Raw genomic sequence first — 22331 nt, forward strand, 5'->3', positions numbered from 1 at the left:
ACCAGCTTTACCAATAATGTGAGTACCTTGACTCGATGTCAAAGTGATCGACGAACAAATATCCAAAATGGGAAGACCAAGGACCGATAAAAACTAGAGAGTGGATCGTTATGCAGCATCACCACAATTTAGAGTTCAAGACCCGGGAGGCGTTCATCAGAAACATGGCCGTTCCTGGATTTCACCATCTTTTGCAAAAAGGAAAAAAAAGTCCATGGCTTGCCTCGGAATACTGCGGTGGATGGACGCTTGGGGACACAAGCAGCAGCTATGGCCATAATACGGTCTTTATTACAATCGTACCATTGCTTGAGTCTCGCCTCGATTAGCTCACAGCGTGGAGCCAAGCCAAGCCAATATGCACCGAAACTACGCCGTCCTTTCACGTAATAACCCAGCTGCATATACACGTACAGCTGACGGCCCTCCCTAAACACCGAGAACTTGGTCAGCTAATGCACGATCCCTGTACCTCTCGGTCTGCGGCATGGAAGGTCAGGGGCCCAAGGCTAAAACACAGGCAAGCCGGAAAACGGCGACTGACCTGCAGATCGAAGGAATAAGACCCGGGACCCCCTCCACCGGCCTCTCCGCGTGTTGGTTCACTTGCACATCTTGAGTCGCAATGGCAGAGGGTCTCGGTCAAGTGGTAAGTGCAGTTTGTTCCCCGTCGCTGATCCCTAGGGTATTGATCGTCTTCGCTAGATATCATGGTATATCTGCACCGTGGTCGCCTGTCTCTTCCTGGCCGCCCGGTTGTGGATCCGATTTCGAAAGTTTGGGTCACTGGCGGTCGACGACGGACTCATTATACTAGCGACATGTTGTCTCATCGGGGACTTGGTTATACAGCAGCACATGTGGAATCTGGGGATGGCTGAGATTCCAAAGGCGAGCAGGGAGAACTTTATACAGATTATGAAGGTATTCACTATCCCCTTGGAAGAATTTTTGGTAATGGCGTCTGACTCGTTGTGAAGATGATTGTTCCTGGATCGATCCTTTACGTGTCTTCACTATGGGCTATCAAGATCGCCCTCGTGCTCTTCTACAAGCGACTCGCCGCGCCGGGAACGAAGCTACAGATTATTTACAATGTCGCGCTCGGCCTTTTGGTCGTGTTCTGGACCGTCATCTTCTTTCACATCATCTTTCAGTGCTTCCCGCACGACAAGAGATGGTCGCAAGATCCCGACTGTACGCATAGTACCTGCGACTGAGTGAGGGCGATGTGATGCTGACGACTTACAGATCAGTGCGATCCGCACAACGCTGAGATCAACTACTGGTTGACGATTATCCGTAAGATGATTCACTTTCAACATTATATCGCACCGACATGCTAACATCTCTCCAGTAAATATCGGCACTGATGTTGCCAGTGAGTAGCCAAGTTCTCGTAACCGTTGTCCCCATCTAACACCCACCAGTCATCAGTCTGCCAATTTCCATGGTTCTCCAGCTTCAAATGAAGATGAAGCAAAAGCTCGGTGTTGCAGCCATCTTTGCGCTCGGCTTCTTTGTCGTGATCGCAAGCAGTGAGTATAGTCCTTAACCCTTGCATCGCAGAGCCTGACCTGTGCAGTTATTCGAGCATACTATTCAAAACGAAACGAGACCATGTTGACGTGCACTGTCTCCATGATTGAGACCGCTGTCGCAATCATCGCCACATGCCTTCCACGTACGTCCTGTCTTCCAGAATTACCTCCAGTGTAGCTAATACTAACTTCGACACAGCGCTTCGCACCCTTCTCCTCGGACACATGTCCTCCGCCGGAACCGGTTCCAACTACGGTCACTACGAACTCTCATCAGCGGGCGCAAACCGCAGTAGACGAACACAACAAAGCCGCATCACAACCAATGTCGTCGGGGGAACAAGTAACCGAGACAACGACTCGCAGGATGAGCTGGTCAAGGAGACGACGGGTCGACCGGTCGATAGGACAGACAAGGCAGGAATCACGGTCAACACGACGATCCAGATGCATCATGGAAGGGATGAAAATAGGAGATCGCGGGTGGAGCCTGGGGATTTCGCCTAGACACTTTGAAGTCGGCTCTTATAATGTTTAATGAAACTAGATCGCACTGTTTGTGGATTGAGTATTTCTGATCACACCGAGACATTGTGGTCAACAATCTGACGTGCTGCTCACTCAGCGGCTTCTGGCTGGGAGGCCTGCCCTCCTCCCATCTAAGCCCATGATCAGCCACCTTCTCAGCCGTATCCAAGCGGATCAGCTCCTCTCAGATTCTTCATCACAACGAGGAATGAAAGTAAATTCTCCATACATGTGTAGTAAAAGGCAATAGGCGCCAGCCATCACCTACACAAGTTTTGACCACTCGGCGTAATGCCCCGTAGAACTCGCCCGATGGCATGATACAATTCCACACACGCGGTCAACATCTCATCGCCAGTCGGTCGCACAATGGGCGCCTCCTCAGGGACATGTAATGTCTCACGACCAAGGGTTGAAACTGACGTATGAATGAACCGATCACAACCTATTGAGTCACTTGCCGCGGCTCGCCCAACAAAGCCGACTTGACGCGTCTCCAGTGAACATTCCGCGATTGTGGACATGGGCGCTTCATATCAAGCCCAAGAGGAAGCTGATTGGAGATGCCGCGAGACCTGCAAAAACGCTCCTCAATTGCGGACATGTCTCGGCGCTTATTGGTGCACAGATGGAATACGCACAGCTGTGTCGATGAGGCCCACCGGGAGTTGTGTGCCCAACGCCCAGCAGGGTAAGCACCAGCATTGGTCTTCCTTGGTGTCGTCTAGAGTGGCTTGCCTCGTTGCCTTGTCTGCCTTTCGTTGCCTCGTTATTCGCAAAGTTCCGCTTGCATAAACAGAGCCTCAAAGACGACATTATAACAACCTCGAGAACGTCAATTAATACAGAGACATAATATACATCAGTTTTCGAACATCGAACCTGCCAACTGCGGCTTCTTGTCTCCCTGTTTGCTCCTCTGAAGCATCCCTGCACTACTAGCATGGCACGCCAAACGCAACTTCACACCCCTCGCTCAGCACCAACCAATCAAGGATCAAACAATGCCGGCTACTTACTCGCGCAAGTTGCAATAAGAAATTCTCCAGCACGTGGATTGGCATCACGCCACCTAGAAAGGCGTCGTACATACCCATCGCCAAGGTTGGGTCGGACGGCAACCCCTGTCCAGACTAGGGCATCCGCCACACCCTCTTCGTTATCTTCAGAGCACGAATGGGACTCCTCCTCGTCAAGCAGCAGTAGTGAAAGCGATTCTGAGCATGAAGATCAGGTTGAACATTATACTCTGCCCCATGAACACGAGTGGCACAAATTCCGACCGGAGCTCCTGCAATTGGCACATCCCCAACTGGAGGAGTTCAGCTCTTTGGTTGAGTACGATGCATCATCCCGCACACGGTCTAGGGTGGTCAAGTGGCAGCCAGAGCCCTTGCTGGTCGAAGAAGCTCAGGATCCCAGTGATCCAGAGGTGGTAGTGCTCTCTCGCCAACGCAAGATGGCAAGACAATTCCATCAAGCCTGCCCCTTCTATAAGTCCGACCCGGTAAAACACAAGCGATGTCTCCTCCTGTACAACTCGCAGTCAATCGAGGGACTTAAGCATCATCTCGCACGCCATCACAAAAAGCCTTTTTACTGCGCGAGATGCTTCGAGACTTTCAAGACACCAATCGGTCGCGACAGTCATATCTTGGATGCAAAGTGTCAATTGCTGGATCCAAAGCCCATGGACGGGATTGATCAATATCAAAGATCCATGCTGTGGAAAAAAGACAAATGGTATCTCAGTGAGAGAAAGCGCTGGCGATGGATATGGACAATCGTCTTCCCCTCGCAGCCGCCCCACTCACCCTACCTTGATCAAGGTCTCGGACTGGAAGTTTCCATGGCCCGAGACTTTTGGGACATGTACGGGTGGCGATGTGTGTCAGATTTCCTGAGCAGCCGAGGGTATCTCGATAGACACGATGAGAATGACGAGAAAGCGCTCGATGCCCTGTGTGACTTGGTTCTGGAAGATTTGTTGACCGAGATCATTGAGAGAGCTTCGTCCACCAGGGCTTGCTAGTTGGATGGTAGCAGATTCAAGGCAGAATTTGGACCTATCTGAAGGTCGCGAGATGAGATTTATATTATCTCAGACCTGAACACATTATACGCTAGTCATAGGTATCTCTGACAGGCTTGGGAATGATGGAGAGATGGTAAGTGGAGGATAAACAAGATTGTACATAGGGGGTAGATATTGGATAATATATGAACCCAATACCGCCTAGTTTGACGACTTGCCCGCCATTGGGGTTAGATCTTATCTGTGTTCGTAATAGATATCAACTACAATGCGGCGATGGTATAATTACACTAAACTCGCATAATGAGCAACTACTTTTGCTTCACATCGTACCTCCTATGTAAGCTTATATCCGCCCTCTACCTGCTTGGGTAGTGGAAGTAGCATACTAGGAAGTTCTTAAGCATTGAAGCTCACAGCAACGAGATCATGGTGGTTGGAAAAGACAAGCTTTGGTCCATATAACCTTATAATCTCTGTCTTAAAACTCTTAGCTAGCTAGAACCTCGTCTACCTGCGATAAGAAGCACATTACATCTGAGAACAAACCACATCGTACAGCTCCCCCCTCGATTCAAGAAGTTAAACAGACAAAATCATGGGGAGCAGAACATATACGGTCGGTCTTCTGGTTAGTTATCTCATCAAAGGCCGGGCTTCAACTATAACAAAGAACACATTAGCAGAACATATACATACAGAGCCTAGGTAGATGGAAGAGAGCCCACTTCTTCCGAGAAGGCTGTCAAGGCGGTTTTGAGAGAAGTAAGGGCAAATGATAAATCCTTGAAGAATAAAAGAATCATTGCGAAAAATGAGCCCTAAGACGGGCACATTCTTCAGATGATTGAAGAAGACGATGAACACGAGGCTCTGATGAGCGTCAAGCCCTTTTCTGTGTACAGGGGAAATCACCCTATAGCCCAAAATGTTTGCAAGCAGTTCCCCCAGTTCCCTACCCAATGCTCAGCCAGGCGAGTTTTTCACGACCCATTTCGCGTTGCATGTTCTTCCATGCCCACCTTCATCGGTTCATAACCTCGTACCACATAAACAAAACAAAGGAAAGGTCTGCATCATCCCCATTTGGCCGCAGCTAGGATCCGGGGCTGCAGAGAAAAAAGAGTGTGTCGATACTGGGAGTATTCGATGTCGGAGATCCCAGGCCTGATCAGGATGAGGGTTCGGGGGGGTCTTGGGGGAAAGAGGATGTCGATGGTTTGTTGAGTAATCTCACCGGCCAGTTCTTCATCAGGGCAATAGCCATGGCTTTCAAGAATATCGTAAATCGCCTGAGGAAACGCCGTGCTGGCTACGTTGTAGTAATTATACATCATCGTCACGGCGAGGTCTTCCACATAAGGCCAAGGGGGCTCGCAATGGAAGATCTTGCGCCAGATTTTCTGCCACTTGGTGACTGGGTCATTGTTCGAGCTCAAAAAGGTTTGTTTCCAAGTGTTGTACTCTTCAGGGAGGATCACGCCGGTTTCTTCGATTGTCGCTTTCAAGCAGCGCCTTTGAGCCCTCATGTGGCGTTCATATGACGCCTTGGGGTCATCTCCGTGGACAAACTCGATGCGACAGCTTGGACAATGGTATTTGTCTTCTCTGAGGACGTGCTGTCGCTCAATGTGCTGTTTGAGGTCGCAGAAGCGGAGATATCCCTTGCAGCCTTGGTACCGGACGGGGTCGAACTTGTGGAAAGGACAGTCGAAAAGCCTGACCATGAAATCAAATATTGGGAATCGAAGGCCGTCTGGCTTTCTGCTGCCATCGCTTCCTTCATCGTCGGGGTCGTCTCCGTTGTCGTCCCCTCCTTGGCGTTGCTTGCCCTTGTTCTCTTGGCGTTTTTCGGCCCTGCGGCGTTGGCGCGACGGGGCTTTTGAAGACTGGTCGGTCTGGGGGCACGTCCTAATATGGCCGTGTGCAAAGTCGCACAGTCTCGGCAGGAGGGTAAAGAGAGGGTTGAAGAAAGGGAGCTTGTGGACAAGAATGGTGATAGCGAGGAGCTTCGAGACGAGAACTTGAAAGACGATCAAATCTAAGCCCTTGGTGCAGCCGGCCAGAAAGTCCCGTGAAGCGTAGCCCGAGGTGAGACATGTCGCAGCCTGGTGGGATGGCTGCACATGTGTGGTGACAGCAACATTCTCGCTCGCACTCAAGTTGGAGTGGCAAGTCGAACCTTGATTCGATGCTTCAACCACAACGGCTTTGTGCCGTTTTGATTTGAAGCGATGAAGGAGGTCACGAATGACATTGGCGAACGCATCAATGGGATGCAGGACGAAGTCGCACAGGCGAGTAACAGGCCCGTCTTGGAGCTTGGCGGGGGGCTGGTAGTACATGATGCCAACAGCCTCAAAAGCCTCAAAGCGATGAAGGGAAAGGTTTAAAGAGGTCGAGAGAAACCGGCTGGTGCAGTGAAGAAGAAGATTCTTTGAGATTTGGGCTTGATGGACCAAGATGGAGCGCCTTTTATCACCATGAGGCAACCAGGCGGCTCAACTGAGTCCACATCTGCGGTCTTGTAATTTCTGCAAAGAATCAAACAACATTCAAGGCAGTCCGAGACTGTGAATGACTTGTTCCATGATCGATCTGCGCTGCGGATTGTGGTTTGCTAATATCGATTTCATCGCAGTGCTGCCTCCGCCCCGGCAGTCCGCAGCCGTGGACGGACACGAATTTGGCCCGCAGGCGCGGAGTGCAGCACGCATTCTCGGATCTCTATCGCGCGAACGTCTAATCGCTGGAGAATAATTGGGCGAGGACTGTGGTGAACTATGTCAGACGCATCGGATCACCCCATTTCATCGCGCCAAGGCACATTCAATCAGGATACGAGAGCCACGGCGAGCTGAAGCCACTAAATTTTAACCTTAGTCGACAGCCGACGACCCGTTAACTTAGCTTGTAGAGACCACGGGGCGGGCCGTTCTGACGGGCACCCGGTCAGCGGTAGATGGATGGGCTGTGCCTCGGCTCGGGCACCCGCCTGATGTAGCAAGTGACAGAGTCACTGTTCGAACGGCGGTAGCCTCGAGACGACTCCATTGTTCAAACAATGGTGTCCCAGAGTGCGTACTCCGGAGACAGGGGATCCCTCCCCCACCACAGACGCAGATCATCATCAAACATCATGTCCACGATTGCGGACCACGTCCACAGATTCGGACTCTTGTATACACGATTGTGGAATGCCAGCGCAAGTAAGTTAAATTTGTGAAGCGATAAAACACGATTGCTCGTCCTCGATTTCGGATGTAATTCTGCCCTCAAATCCCCCTCTTTCTCACTCCAACGACCCTACAAAACAAGAAACGCCACATTGCTCTAGGCCTGCTTTCCTTCTATCATGCCCAAATCAACAACAACAACAACACAAGAGTCAGTGCCTGCCCTCTCGCCCTTCCCCTCACCGGCTAACCGACTCAGCAACCATGGCCAATCGTCAAGCTGCCTGTTTTCATTGCAGGAATACAACAACAGCATTGAACGATGGCTGTCAGACCCGGGACTCGACCTCCAAGGGCGGTTGCTGATGGGGGCGCAGGGCGGTGGAGCTCAGCCACCCTCCTCCACGACGTGGACCTCGCAAGATGAATACAGAGGGAAGATGTGAATTTACAGTTTGAAATATGGCTTAAGGACGGTACAAAGGTGCATGTAATGCGTTTTCTGTGACGCGGCATTTACTGCGGTTGTTTTTCTAGTTGGCCCTTTTCTGTGTGCTTAGCGATATTTACAATCTGTGTTTCGATTTATGCATCTCATCCCTCTACAACTTGCCTGAGCTGTCTGTCAGGCAGCAGGCATCCACCCCCGGATACTAGCCAAACAAGAACTCATCGTACACTTTGCAGCCATAGCCACAGCACGGCACACGCGTTCCGCACCAACGAATCACGTCTCGAGCAACGAACTGTAATATCTCAATAGCTCTGCTTGTCACTTCCCCCCTGGCTCTCTCCGCCACCTTCGTACTGCCATCGTGTCTTGCACCATATCCACCCTTTGTCAATTCACTGTCGTTACCATGTGGGTTAGCCATGATCATAAGCAACTCAACGGTCGCTTCTCTTGGCGTCTCTCAATATTAGGAATTATGACTCAGTGGGGCCTCCAGATACCATAGGGCCGAGTCTCATGGTTGAAGTCAGAGAATAGAGAGACCAGAGCTCAATGACGCGTTATTTTAGCAAAGGGAACTCAGCAACGACGTCAAACAGTTGTGGCTGTTGAGGCTTGAGTGGCTTCAGGGGTCGGTGAGATCAGCCTCGTGGCTTTCGGGGCCGTTCGACTTGCGAATGAGATAGGCACTAAACCAAGTTCTACTGATGAGAAGCTTTGACTTGACAGTGATTGTGTTTTCCGGCTGATAGAGGTCAGGTCGTTCACTTGATTGTGGCTGTTGCTCCACTATCATCAAGTCTCCTATGCAAACTACCTAGGTAGTCTCGCACAACTTGTGCCGAACTTCCGGTACCTTTGATTGGATCGATTCGGCTCTGAACTCCGTTCTCCAAGCTTGAAAGAACTATCGGGTCAAGAATCAGCGGCTTGACAATAATGTGTGATGGTGATAGATCTGGGCCAACCATCAGGAGAATACATAAACCTCGATTCTTGGCATCTCCGTGTGTCAGGCAGCTCGCTCACCACCACACTCATTTGCACCACATTTTGACATTTGCCAATCATGGATTTCCGCTCGTTTTTGACTCTATCCTTCGCTGAGGGCATGGCGGCTGCCGGTCCATGCTATGTCTCGGGAACCACTGCTGCCCTCACCAGTGAGACTACGACCTCCACTACCTCTAGCTTTTACAGCAGCGAAACCATACCGACTAGCGCCACCCTCACGACCGTGAGCAGCGAGGCTACATCGACTACTGCGACTCTCAGCACTTCGAGTAGCGACATTGCGTCCACCACTGCCAGCTTGGGCAGTGAGGCAGAAACCACCAGTGCCACCATCACTACCTTCAGCAGCACTGATAGCGCGTCGACCACCGCCTCCGCCACCACAACCAGCTCTGCTGCCCCCAATCCCGACTGCTACAAGCACATCAAGATTCTCCGGCGCCAGTCTATTGGTGGAGTCTCCTACCACGGAGACTCGATGACCCTTGAGCAGTGTATGGACGTCTGCGCCGATGCCGGTAACTGCATCGCTTTCGACTTCATGTCGAGTGGTGGCTGGTGCTACATTTCTTATACTGGAGAGGAAGGGAACCTCTGGGGTCCTCTCGACGACGACATGTATACCAGTGGTTACACCAACACCTGTTAGATGTCAAAAGGATTGAGATGTCTTGGAGGTGGTGTTTGTTGTTGGAATGTCGGCGCACTCGTCGGAGAGAATTCTTGAGTCCTGAGAAGCAGCCACATGCAGTTTCTTGCGCTGGAATGTGGATGTAATTGGATCATATATAATTAAGTTTCTTTGTGCCCCTCTATTGATGGAGCTCTGAGTACTCTTGGGCTATATACATGATTTAAGATGAGGAGAATTATCAAGTTGATATCTTTTGGATGCTCGGGCCCAGCCAGCCTTGACTGCTTTGTGTGCCTAGACGTTGCACAAATAAGATGCGCTTTCCACGCCTGAATTTTGCTTTCCATAGTAGAAATAGTGACGTTAATAGTTCCTATATCGAGTCTTTTGCGTCACGACGTCGATCAACTCATCGTACTCCTGGGTAATGTCCCAACTGTGTGAAGGTGCTTGCCCCACTGTTAGAGCACTATCAGCTACTGGTAAGAGTTTCAGGTGACATTGATCTGGCCTTAGTGCGCTTCTACTGTGAGACCAGCCATGATTGGCTTAGGTCCCTGTGTGCGACGCGCCGGATGCCTCCATTTCTTAGGCACCTACTCAAACTACTCAGTGAGAACAAGACGCCTTCAGAGCAGCTCAACGGGGTAACACAGCAGTAACATAAGTGAAGCTTCTAGCCTCTGCGCAGTCCAGCAGATGTACGTTGTAAGCTCTCAATCATGGCAAGCCAATACGGCAAACGGCATCTCCCAAACAGTCGACGAGGCTCCAGCTGACGACTCAACCAGGTCTAGCGTGCGGGGTGACATTGCTTACCCTGTCCTTGTGCCTGGTTACCTGAAGCCCTCATTCGTGCATCCTCCAATGTCCCCCACAATAACTTCGAGTTTCAGACCAGGCTGTGATTTTAGGACTTGATTGAGCTCGTAGGACACGATGGGCCATCTTGGACTCGTCATCAGAGGGTAAGGGAAGCAACATGTCGGACGGATCGATAACGGCGACGGAGAGTGAGATACCACTCGCTGATTGTATCGTTGCGAGCTATGTCAGAAGCAAGATCAGCACCGACCGCGAACAAAAGTACTTGCCTGAGGGTTCGGTTGAGCGACTCATCACTCCTTCTTCTATTCGAGAAGAGCTCAGCGATATCCCGATCGATCCAGAATCGTTGGATAATCTGATCGGCTTTATCGTAACCCGAGCGAAAAAGGTCTTCACAATCACTATCCTCGCACAGCTCAGCGGACTCGACCTTTACAACGCCATCAAGACTTTTCAAGACGTGGGCTTCGACGATGACAAGCTACCGGTGCTACCAGACCGTCATGCTGACCTCATGTCGGCTGCGTTCAAGGGGCGGAGACTATGGAACGCAGTCCGAAAGGAAGGATTCCTAACGGACCAATGGGGTCTTCTCGTGCCGGTCTTCACCAAACCACAATTGATGCATTCACTTCAGGAGAGCGCTATACTTCCCCTTGAGCGTGTCAGCAGTGCCTTCAAGGGAGGCACCTTTGGCGATGTCTATGAAGCCACTGTACACCGAGCCCATATGGACGATGAGCTGTTCAAGGTGAGTAATGTTCTCTTAGTGGCATCGTTGCTCCTAACACGTCTTGTAGCGAAATAGTTCTCGTACCAATATTGCGGTCAAGGAGATCAAAGCCAGTCAACTGTTGCAAGGCGATGTCCAAAAAGCCTATGACATTGAGGCCCTGGCGCTGGCTAGAAGCAGCAAAGTCGAACACGAAAACCTTATCCCATGTCTCGCCGCCATCGAGAAAGGGTCGATGCACTACTTCCTGTTTCCCTGGGCCGATGCTGGCAGCCTCGAAGACTTTTGGCAGAGTAGTCCAAAGCTCAGCTCGGATTTTCTTATGGATGTCTTTGAGCAGCTGCGTGGGCTTGCGGCGGCCCTTGAGAAGCTTCATAACTACGACGATAAGAACGTCCCGGTTGAAAGCGAGGGACGTCCTGCTTCGCCATCAGGCGGTATTAGACACGGAGACTTGAAGCCTGCCAACATTTTGATCTTCAAATCAGACGACCCCAAGCGAATTGGAACCATGAAAATCGCAGACATGGGTCTCGCCAAGTACCATCAAGTTCAGACTCGTCTTCGAAGAAATGCTACGAGCTCGAGATATGGGACATCTCGATATGAACCACCTGAAGCCGGAGTGCCGAAACTCAACACGACTCCCGCCATGTCCCGCCTTTACGATACTTGGTCTATGGGCTGTATCTTCCTCCAGTTTCTTGTCTGGTTTTTGCAAGGAAAGGAAGCCTTGAAGAGCTTCAACGAATCCATCCACGAGTACAACATCAAGAACCAGTGGGGATCCATGTACGATCTGGAGCCACCATACTACATCATCGGATCCGACAACAAGGCTCAACTCCATCCTCTCATTGTACAGCGGTTCGGGGAGCTCTCGAGAAGCTGCACACGCAACACGGCGATCGGAGATCTCCTTCATATCGTCAAGACCAAACTGCTCATAGTTCATCTCCCAAGCAGTAGAGAGCGACCTACAAGCAGATGGGTTTCCTTGAGCGAGTCAAGGCCACGATATCGCGCTACAGCACAGGTTCTCAGAGAGCGTTTGGATCTAATCGTAGGTAATGCCAAAAAGGACCCTCACTACCTTTTAACAGATAGGAACCGAGAGAATGCACCACCACCGTCGCTTTACGCGCAGCAATCGTCGAGTACCCTGCGTCCGGATTCGGCTGGGCTAAGGAAGCGGATCAAACAGCTGATAAGGCCAATTGCACAAATGAGAGGCCATGTAAGTGTCACCTTGATGATGGTAGTTATATTGCAGACATACTGATTCTAACTATTTAGCCCGTATGTTATCCCGAGAAGTGATGGACACGTGCTAACATAGCCATGCGTATTTTCGCAACCAAAGAATGTAAGTCAGCATGTCCATGTTTTAAATAGATCACAAACTAACCGGATTTTCAGTATGTGAGACAAGCTACCGCTTACCATAATGTAGATGCTGACCTATATGTGATTGCAGTCTGTAAGATAGGCCCGGTTGTGTCTGCACCTGCGATTCATGCCTCACTCCCAATCATAAGGAAGTGGTTGCTAACTTGATAAGCACGTAAGTCCTCTTACTCATATCCCTTAATCGAGAGCAATGACTGATATTGTCAAAACTAGCGGGTAAATATCTCCTTTAGCTATAGCTGAGGGTTAACTAACGGGTCAAAGAACGTGTGTGCCCCCATTACTTATTAAATGGGTTTTTTTTTAGCTCATCAATCATCATACAGTTAGACATTCATGTCTGGGATTATCTTGTCGACAACGATTTCGCCTTCAAAATTATTGACGCAGGAGATAGCCCTGCACTTGAGCCTTTCTCTCACGAAAAAACCGAGCAACTCTGCGACAGCTGCAAGGACCTCGACTTTTGGGCCACAGGTTTTCACATCGAGGATGATCTTTCAGAGCTCAAAGTGCGCCAAGAGGACTGTCAGTTCTGCAGCATGAGGTGGGAGGCCTGCAAGTATCTTGAAAGCTATTCTCCCTCGGCTAGATTTGATAGGATTGATTCGGTGATGAAACTCAATGAGAGTGATCCTCCTGTCTTCTCTATCTGCAGTGGCCCTGGTAACTTCTCCCTATCTTCTATGTGATCCCATACACTGACAGTGTGCAAGGCCTGAATCTGCCCGCCTCACTCCAGGTTGGGCTTCCACAGGTCACCGAGGCGGCGAGAACACCATATCAGATCAGGTTGATCAACACTTGGATAAAAGAATGCGACGAGAACCACCCCAAGTGTAGAGGGTTGCCTCAAAAAGACGGACCTGGGAGTCGCAAGGCTTTTCAACTGCCCACCAGGCTCATCGACATTGGCCAGCCTGGCTCCAAGATCAAGCTGTACGAGACACAGCCCGATGACAAGACTGAAAACCTGAAGTACATTGCATTGTCTCATCAGTGGGGAGATCCTACCGCCAGCAACCATTTCCGAACCACGACCCAGAATTACGCCGCCCATCTCAACAATATCGACTTCTACAAGCTCCCAGACACCTTCAAAGATGCCGTCACCATGACCCGTGACATGGGCATTCGATATCTCTGGATCGACTCCATCTGCATCATTCAAGGCCCAGATGGCGATTTCAACACCGAGTCTCAGAAAATGGAAGATGTCTTCAGTTCTGCCTACTGTGTCATCGCTGCGAGCTGTGCCAGAGATCAATGGGATGGGTTTCTCAAGAACAGGCTTGAATCTGATTCGAGGCAATTTGCGACATTCAGGAACGGCCGAGATCCGCCATTTTACGTTTGTCAGTTTCTGGATGACTTCAATACCGATGTTCTTGAAGGACCGTTGAACAAGAGAGGTTGGGTTCTTCAGGAGAGGGTCTTGGCTCGCCGGACGATCTTCTTTACCGATAAGCAGATCTACTGGGAGTGTGGCAACGGCGTTCGATGCGAGACTCTAACACGCATGAAAAAGTGAGTGCACCCTTCATTCTCATACTGCTATCGCTGACCGTGTCTCAGTGAACTTGCGGCTTTCCTTGGAGACCCCAACTTCCCGGAAATCGCCATCCACTCTCCTCGAGCCGACCGAGATACCTCTCACGGTGAAAAGATCCTCTACTATCAGGACCTCTACAAAACATACTCCAGACTCGCCTTTTCCAAACCCGAAGATCGAGGCGTGGCAATGAACGGTTTGGAGCAGAGACTTAGCCGAGGCTTCGTTTGCAACGGCAAATTTGGCATCCTGGATGACAAAAGTCTCTTTCACAGGAGCTTACTGTGGAGACGCGCTGTGACTGTGAATTCTATGGAGAAGATTTCGTTCCCGGCGGACAGACAGCAAGTGCCTTCTTGGTCTTGGATGGCTGTTAAGGGTGAGATGGATTACATTCCTGTGCCGTTCGATACAGTAGACTGGGAAAGCAGTCTCAAGTCTCCTTTAAGGCACACCTTGACATTCAAGGATGAACAAAGCAGAACTATGGAGATTAGAGCCAAGGCCAACGAACTAGTTCCTGGCCATGGTGATGATCTTGAGGAGTTCTACGACAGAGTCTCTGATCACGAAGGAACCCCACGAAAGGTGCTCTGCGTCGTTGTTGGGATAAATAAGGGCTCAGGTCGAGCTGAGGAGAAGTTTCACTTCGTTCTTCTCGTGTCTCCTAAGCCGTCTTCTGGACCATGGGTGTGTGAGAGAGTGGGAGCTGGCAAAGTGCCAGGAAGCTGGATTGATTTTACTCGACCGGCAGCTGACATTGGAATTTGTTAGGGACGGAAGTTTGGTGTCATTATGTTATCTACGTCTAGATGGTATCGTTAGACTCGCGATATCTATCACTGAGCCAACTATGTACCCAGCCCCTAAGTCCCATTTATCCGCTTAGTTAGACCGAATCGGATTCGGCTCGTCTGCATAGCCCGGGACATTTAGACACTTTTGGTGCAACTTGTGCAGCTTGGTAGCAAGCGGTCCACACCCCAGGCGCTTGAGGCCATCGGCATCAGCTGTTTCAACTACTAGTAACTCCTTCTCAATGATATCAAGAAAATCATGGATGAAATCACTACACTTGGCGTGAGAGTGAAGCCAGTTGATGAACTAGACAATCGTTAGTGAAAGTTTATCAGCGAGAAAAAGTGTATGTTTACCTCTCCAACACATGACTTGACCTGGGCTGATCTGCCTTCATCTAGCCGGTCAAAGAAGAGATGCTCTCTTAGCTGAGGAGCCCAAGGAATATCAGGTCCTGCCCTCTGCCGAGCAAAAATTGTGACCAGACTCCAGCCACCTAGCATCCAAGCAACAAACTCGAGATACAGACAGCCCAGAGTCCAGATATCATATGACCGACTGATTGTGCCGCCCTTGATGTCGCACTCGGGCGGCCGATAGAATAGAGAGATGGCGACGTCCGTGTTTGGTCGGTTGGATCTGCTGTGAGCTGAATGAAGCTCGGCTTGTCCAAAGTCGCAGATCTTGAGAATGCCTCTACCTTCGGGGTCTTCGGGATCTTTGAAGAGGAGAATGTTTTGGGGCTTGATATCCCCGTGCCTGCCGTACAACTTCCGACCAGGAGTAGCCTCGTAATCAGCTGTCGTCGAAGACCGGTATGCATTCTGCTCAATGCTTCCATAGCGATGAATAGTCTGCAGACCATTCGCAAGCCCATAGCACTGCCTGGCTACCCAAAGTACAGTATCCTTGTTAAACGGCGGCCTGGGTTCCATAAAGGTCCAGAACCGCGACAAATCTGTATCAGCCCAGTCGAAGATGAAGTAACAGGCGTTGCGAAGACGATATGCAGCTCTTAGAGGGACCAGGTGAGGGTCTTCGGTCTTGGAGAATGTGGCAAGCATGTTGAACTCGGCCTTGTACTTTTCCAGACTTCTTGACTTGAGCTTTTTGATAGCAAAGGCCGAACCGTTTGACTGCGAGGTGTTAGAATGGATAAACACGGGGGAATAGAGGGAGGTAAACATACCCTGCCATCGTAGAAGTTGTGGTGTTCAGGGTGGATGTACACCTTGGAAACCTTACCAAACCCTCCCTCAAACTCTTGCTCTTCAAGAGGATCTCCGGGTTGTCTCTTTTCCTTTGAGAACGGCAGAATCGTAGAATCCGGAAACCGATATCTCATAACCTTGCCGTCTACCGCACGAGAGAAGAACGGTGCCATGACAGTCCATTGCCAATCATCAAACTGCATGAGCTGCACTTGGTTCCACCTTCTGAAGCAGGCAAGCCGACTCGAATCCTGGGGTCGCGGTCGTAGTTCGAATCTTGGTACTCTCGCTGACTTGACCTCAACTCTTCGTAAGGGGAGCGCACTGTCATCAACACCTTCCTTGATAAAATCGCCAATCGATGAGACTCTTTCTATGAGTACCAAAATGGCAAAGATCTTGAGATAGGACTCGGGTTTGGAGTTGTTTCCGTGCCTGGACCGTCTGTGAGGCGAAGGGTTACAGATCAGTCTCGTGTACTCATTGGCCTTGGCTAAGATGGCCTGTGATGGCCCGGAAGGCCCAGATAATGCGTCAACGATCTCCTGTCTCACGTCGTGCTCTTGAAGAACCCGCCTGATATGGCCCCTGGGGATGAATCCCTTGCTCCCCGCCTGCGGTTTGCGATACTCGGCTAGTAGCAGGTCGTGTAGCGCAGCTTCGGGGTGGCGATCTTTTTGCCACTCACACAACCTCTCCTCCGGCCTAGTATCGTCGAGGCCATCGCCAAGATCGGAGACCTCGCTGTGGTCTGTCGGTAGAACCGGTTGCTGATCGGGGCTGAGAGTCGGTAGTCCTTTGCCTCTTATTGAAGCGAGGGCGATGTCGTCGTTGGTGCGTTTGTCGTAGAGATTGGGTGATGGGGGTCTTGAGATGTCTCTCTAAGCTGTTGTTAATTGACTTGTGAGTGAGTCAGGTTTAAAAATACGTACTAATTCAGAGTCTGACTCTTGAATCTGAGGCTGGTTGTTGAGAGGCGTCCCCTCAATGTGGATAATGACTCCGGTCGGAGGAAAGTCATACTCATAGTCCGAGTCTGTCAGCGGTTCTAGATCCGACGTCGAAGAAGCAGTGCTCCGCCGAGATACAGGTTGTCCATCGTTGTCTGTACTTGATTGGGAGTGCTGTGCTGGCACCTCTAGCAGTGCATCGCCTGCAGGGCCGGGGCTGTCGTGGGAGCTTCTCATGGCGACAGCAAGGTAAGACCAGGCAAGGATGGGCCGATCGAGAATTTACCGGGAATTCCGAGGCAACCAGTCGGTCGCAAGGGGGCGCTGTAATTTAAAGGGCATTTGCAATCAGGCTGCGGTAATCCGACAGGCTCAGCTGCCCTCTCAGCCTGGCAAGGCGGACTCTCATTGGGAGGGAGTGAGACATTTGGTGACTCGAGACTCGAGGCGCAGGGGGTCATTGCTCTCCAGGACCCCTGTACGGAGTCTCGGAGGAGTGACCCCGAGGCAGGGGTAAGTGTGAAAGCACAGCCTCAGTTGACCAATCGATGCTCTGGACCAGCAGGGTGGCTCATGGTTGAACCAGTATAACCAATAAGCTGAGCTCTTGTGCCTCTCGACGGGACCACTGAGTGTGGCTGAGCAAGAATGATAGGTCAGCCCTTTTTCCACTTCGCGTTGCGCGTCACGATGGCAAATTCATTTCCCGAATAGGGACCATTCCCCGAACACACGTGAGCCCATGAGCTGCCTCACCACCGTGGCTGAGAACGATAAAAGTCCTACCAACGCTGCCTAGTACTTAGAACTTAATCCTAGCAAAAACAACAGAGCCAAGCATCACATCAAAAATGTCTCGCGACAGTGAGCGTCCTCCGCTCAAATCGACAAACACCAGCGGTTCCGACACGACGCCCTACGACGATGTCGACGACTTTCAGGATGTTGACGGCAGGAGGATCAACCCTACAAAACTCGTCACTTTCTTGAAGAAAACGTTCAACGAAGGAAACTATGAGGTTCACGTAAGTACATCCCACTACCGGCAAATGTGATGCGCCATCTAACATATTGTCCTCAGAGAATCCACGACATTTACAGCGTCCGCGCGCCACGCAGACTCTCCATCGACGAACTTCAGTTGTGCATGTGACCCATCACAACACTTACATCGAGATATTTCATCTCTTAAATACGTTTCACCCTGCAATCTACAATCGCACAAATTGCATGGTCCCATTTCCTTCCACCTCGAGACGATAATGTCAGCCGACGCGTCTTGTTATCATCACGGCGCAATGCCCATGAGAAACGACCTTCATTTACGATATATACTGCCATGAGTTATGATATTTGGGTGGATATTTGGATTATTTAGCGTGATGAGATTTTACATTCGTTCTTCCTGTTTTAGAGCCAGGAGCATAGCAACGCTTCGCAAGGGGCACTTTCACTTCTCAGCAATTAGTTTACTCAATGCTTGATCTTGTTCTCATGGCATTATTCAAGAAATGATATTTCCATAATGAATGACTCGAGTTAAGAGAAAATAATTTTCTAAAATACCTGTACTGCGAATTAATCTGCCTACAGAAAGCGGTGATTTGAGTCGCCACTTCATTCATGACTGCCTCGATGTGTCAAAGCCTAGACCCGCATCAATCTCCGCCGCGTCACCTTGAACAAACATGCTATGGCATAATTCGTCCCAGTTTGCCCCTGTGAAAACACTCTCCGTGTCTCTCAAAACCCCCCAGTCCTCCTGCACATTTATGTTGAAGGCTTCCAGTACTTGTAGAGAATCGACGGGGTCCGCTTGAGGTTGGACCACTGATTCGATGGCTTCTATTGCTGGCGTTCCTCCGTTGTTGTTCTCTGGTATCGCTGTGATCGCCAAGTGGTCGGCATTGGAGCCATGAGAAGAGTGAGAGGCCAGCATCACTCCGCTATCGTTGTCCGTTATGACCCCTTGTGGCCCTGAGTTGTTCAAAACAAGGCCTTTAGCCTGCGACGAAGCCTCTGCTGGGGTTGGGTGTTCGCGCTGGAGAAAACCCTCAAACATCAAGTGTATCGCTCGACGGAATATCTCTCTCACATCTTGCTCTGACACATCCGTCCTTAGCACTTTTCCACTGTCGCGTACGGTTTTACGGAAGATTGACTCTCCCTGGGTTTGACTGAATTCGCGCAGCATAAGGAAGTCTTGCGACTGGTCAGTGTCGACGTAGATGCTGAGCGGCCGACTCTCGCCCGGAAATAGGATGTCCCATATGGCATACCACTGCTCCTCAACCGCTGTTCCTTTGGACTTCTTGAAGACGGCATCCCTTTGTTCAATTGAGATACCCTCCAAGCTTGCCTGCGAGCGAGGTTCGCAGGGTTTGCCGAAAACGTGCTGATCGCAAGGGTCTTTCTTGGAGAATATCATAAAACATCTCTGACAGTAGAAAGTAGGAGTATGTCGTCTTTTCAAATGCTGCTTGACGTAACTGACCGTTGTCAGCTTTTTCAAAAAGCACTCCCAATGCTTGTCGGGATCAAGTTTCCAGAATGGGCAAGCCAGAAATCTTGGCTTTTCCAAAGAACTAGGGGGCGGTCCTTGGGGGCTTTTCCTTGGCTGAAGAACGTTCTCATCATCCTCTGACTCTTCGTTCCCTCGATGACGCTTCCGAGGTCTGATATGCCCTGAAGAGCCACCATGTGAAGTAGATGAACGTGCCCCTAATGGCAATGGTCTCAAGTCGCTTGTAGAAGAACCGCCGTCGATAGGTGCTTGGGACAGATACTCCAGTATGATATGCCGAAGCAGCTCCTTGAAGAAGTAAAATCCAGGGCCTCCACTCTCTTTCCGGTCGACATCAATTGAGTCGCTTGACACAGATAAAATGCCACTAGTAAAAGAGTTACTCAAATTGGAGCTCGATCCCGGGGAGGTCTCCTCATCTTCTATCTAGCATTTTAGCGAATGAAAAGCAAAAACGGGGTGACACTCACCCATCTCCATATAGAGCTCGCAGTGACACATAACATGCCGCCCATTTGCTAAGACGCTGTCGGACAATTCCATGTCAAGGTCGTCTCCATGGGTGTCCAAGAAGTGATTAGTAGAGCACCTGCAGGAGTGTTTTTCATGCCAATAAAAAACACCATTGGCTCTTCCTGCAAGGATGATACTGTCTTTCAGGCGGTCATGGTGGCCGAGGCCTGTGTCTCGCGCAAACTGCAATAACGGATAGGACAGCTCAAAGCCCGGACACCCCTTAGGCTTACGTGCTATGGGATAGCCCGTAACGACTGTTGGGTGAAACCCCAGCAAGGGGCCCCAGAGGCTTCCCCATTGCCCTTTCGGATGATGACCGTGTTCATGAGACACCCCTATCTGGATTCCGACAAACGCTTCATTTGATGTGGCTGGATGTTTTGAGCGTGAGGCATCTTCGTCATTCTGGCCCAGGCCTCCCAAGCCAGGGAACGTGCTGAAAAGTCTATCCAGGCCACCCTGACTCTTCCACTGTGGTGGGTAGGAGGCGCCGGAATGACTGCCGAGACAGGTAACCGACGAGTGGTTAAGAACAACATCGTCATAAATTGAGTATGGAGGATTAGAAATAGCAGCTGCCAGCCAGGCCAACTCTTCTCCAACCTCAGCAATAGAGTAAGCTGGGCCAGTAACTCTAATGAGTAAGCATGCCGGGTCAAAAAGCTTATCCAACTGTGCGTTGTTGGCCAGAAAGGCTTGGAAGTTATTAGTAGATAATTTCAAACTGAGACAGGTTAATCAGGAACAAGGTAGACCTACTCGAGCGTATAGTCGGTCTGGTATGACAATGTTCGAACGCCCTCTCAAAGAAGGAAAGAACTTCTTCGCCGAATGATGGCCAAGTCTGGTTTACATAGGCCAGGATACCGGTGAACTGGAGATTTTGGCAATCAGGAGTAACCACAAGGGGATGGGAAAATAGGAACCGAGTTCGCCACGTTCGCCTCGTTAGCTGCGCGGGAAACTGAAAGACAGCATGGTGGTCGGCTGGGTACCTTTTCTTGCTGATACTTCCCCGTGGAAACATTGAAAGTATCTGTTGGAGCACGGATACTCTCTCACTTGAGGGCTCGGTCTTGCCCCGGTCGAGTGACAACTCTGTCTTCAGGCTCTGAATCAGCCAGTGATAGTGCTCGCTCTCCAGGACCATCTTGATGTACATGAGCGAAGCAGTCATGTTCGAATCGTCGTCTGTGACGTTTTGAAACAATTCACTGCTCTCGGGTGCGCTCTCTTGCATGGGGGTCTGTTTATGCCACATGTCCATCTTGTCTTGCAGGGACATGATATCCAGATCCGTATCGCCATCGGCACGAGGGGCTTCAAGGTCCTCAACTGGGTCAAGGAGTAGATTCTTGAGCTGATTGGCAATATTCCTAGATTATGGTGTCAGTGCATAAACGTGCCGAGCGACAAAAGTGTGTACCGGTGTTCTTTATGAATAGTGTACATGACACCACGGCTGGCCTGTGACGCGCCATCGCTCCCAATCCTGATAGCGAAGGCTTTCAGAAGTTCAGGCAGTGACCTTGAAACCAGCGACCAGTCATCGGGGTTTACAAAGAGCTTCAACTTCTCGTAGATATCATTGGCCAGCTCGTGCACGAAATCATGTGTCTGGGCGGGACGCTCGTTGGTTGCTTTCGAGTACGTGGTTTCGGCATCATCATCGACACCCGTGCTTTGCATCGGGGCTCTCCCCCCGCCTCCTCTTTTGGCTTGGAGTTGGAAAAGCGGGCTCTTTCTGCGATTGATCCGTATCCTGAGTCCTCGGCAGACTCCTTGGGATGATCAACAGGACCGCCAGGCCTTGGTATGGGGGGAATCTTTGGAAAGTTAACTAGGTGCGAAATCTCGGGAAGGCGAACCCTAGGACGGATAGGTGTGAGCTGACGACTATATTTGCCGTCCAGTTCAATTCCAGGATCACCAATTGGAGGTGTCGGTCCTGGTCCCATTCCCGAACAAACACCCAAAAATTCGGTCGCTGGCGCAGCAGACATGCCCTCATCGCTACCACCTCGAGCAACTGACGATTGTGAGGTCGGAGCACGACCACACCAAGTGTCAGTCGAGCCCACATTGGCGCAAAGCTGGCCGGGCCCGTAATCTGCGTACCCTTTCATGGGTAGGGTACTTTTGATACTGTTTTGGGTGACTTAATTAGCACTCATTCATTTCTTAGAGTCATATATGTTATCAACGATTCGTAGAGAAACAGAAGAAAAGATCTAGGCCGTCCAGTGGGTAGATGAGCCGGTATTGTCACTAGGATAAATATGCTTTTGGCAATAAGGTCGAAGTTATGATCAAGAACGGCCAGTATGGTGAAGCTGAAAATGAGATGACGTGGCTAGGAGATGTCACCAGGCTGCGTTATCACAAATGTGTTTTCTCCTGCCATTGGCTCCACAGGCTGCATGCTGA

General features: G+C 50.4%; 8 protein-coding genes across 8 annotated transcripts; 5 read left to right on the forward strand and 3 right to left on the reverse strand.

Annotated features, from left to right (window-relative positions):
• Positions 1-625: 625 nt before the first annotated feature.
• Positions 626-2048, forward strand: MRS44_015167 (uncharacterized protein; the record flags this gene model as incomplete). Its single annotated transcript, XM_046272339.2, has 8 exons — positions 626-649; positions 706-924; positions 981-1197; positions 1252-1302; positions 1358-1381; positions 1431-1538; positions 1586-1684; positions 1741-2048. The coding sequence occupies 8 exons, from the start codon at positions 626-628 to the stop codon at positions 2046-2048; spliced, it is 1050 nt and encodes a 349-aa protein (XP_046126108.1).
• Positions 2049-3012: 964 nt separating this feature from the next.
• On the forward strand, positions 3013-4101 carry MRS44_015168 (uncharacterized protein; the record flags this gene model as incomplete). The annotated part of the gene is made up of 1 exon (XM_046277571.2): positions 3013-4101. The coding sequence occupies one exon, from the start codon at positions 3013-3015 to the stop codon at positions 4099-4101; it is 1089 nt and encodes a 362-aa protein (XP_046126109.1).
• Positions 4102-5180: 1079 nt separating this feature from the next.
• MRS44_015169 (uncharacterized protein) lies at positions 5181-6449 on the reverse strand (the record flags this gene model as incomplete). The annotated part of the gene is made up of 1 exon (XM_046277572.2): positions 5181-6449. One exon carries the CDS (start codon positions 6447-6449, stop codon positions 5181-5183), a length of 1269 nt encoding a protein of 422 aa, XP_046126110.2.
• A 2354-nt stretch (positions 6450-8803) lies between these two features.
• Positions 8804-9397, forward strand: MRS44_015170 (uncharacterized protein; the record flags this gene model as incomplete). The annotated part of the gene is made up of 1 exon (XM_046281649.1): positions 8804-9397. The coding sequence occupies one exon, from the start codon at positions 8804-8806 to the stop codon at positions 9395-9397; it is 594 nt and encodes a 197-aa protein (XP_046126111.1).
• A 967-nt stretch (positions 9398-10364) lies between these two features.
• On the forward strand, positions 10365-14679 carry MRS44_015171 (uncharacterized protein; the record flags this gene model as incomplete). Its single annotated transcript, XM_065619095.1, has 6 exons — positions 10365-10961; positions 11011-12006; positions 12051-12180; positions 12684-13019; positions 13070-13880; positions 13929-14679. 6 exons carry the CDS (start codon positions 10365-10367, stop codon positions 14677-14679), a joined length of 3621 nt encoding a protein of 1206 aa, XP_065475167.1.
• Positions 14680-14790: 111 nt separating this feature from the next.
• Positions 14791-17101, reverse strand: MRS44_015172 (uncharacterized protein; the record flags this gene model as incomplete). The annotated part of the gene is made up of 4 exons (XM_046271613.2): positions 14791-15009; positions 15060-15839; positions 15893-16795; positions 16847-17101. The coding sequence occupies 4 exons, from the start codon at positions 17099-17101 to the stop codon at positions 14791-14793; spliced, it is 2157 nt and encodes a 718-aa protein (XP_046126113.2).
• A 614-nt stretch (positions 17102-17715) lies between these two features.
• MRS44_015173 (uncharacterized protein) lies at positions 17716-18017 on the forward strand (the record flags this gene model as incomplete). The annotated part of the gene is made up of 2 exons (XM_046281650.1): positions 17716-17889; positions 17946-18017. 2 exons carry the CDS (start codon positions 17716-17718, stop codon positions 18015-18017), a joined length of 246 nt encoding a protein of 81 aa, XP_046126114.1.
• Positions 18018-18485: 468 nt separating this feature from the next.
• On the reverse strand, positions 18486-21593 carry MRS44_015174 (uncharacterized protein; the record flags this gene model as incomplete). Its single annotated transcript, XM_065619096.1, has 5 exons — positions 18486-19810; positions 19859-19977; positions 20260-20599; positions 20967-21280; positions 21331-21593. The coding sequence occupies 5 exons, from the start codon at positions 21591-21593 to the stop codon at positions 18486-18488; spliced, it is 2361 nt and encodes a 786-aa protein (XP_065475168.1).
• Between the last annotated feature and the right edge of the window lie 738 nt (positions 21594-22331).

This window comes from Fusarium solani (genome assembly GCF_023522795.1).
Source record: "Fusarium solani strain SB1 chromosome Unknown bctg00000011, whole genome shotgun sequence".
In the NCBI taxonomy this organism is placed as follows: Eukaryota; Fungi; Ascomycota; class Sordariomycetes; order Hypocreales; family Nectriaceae; genus Fusarium; species Fusarium solani.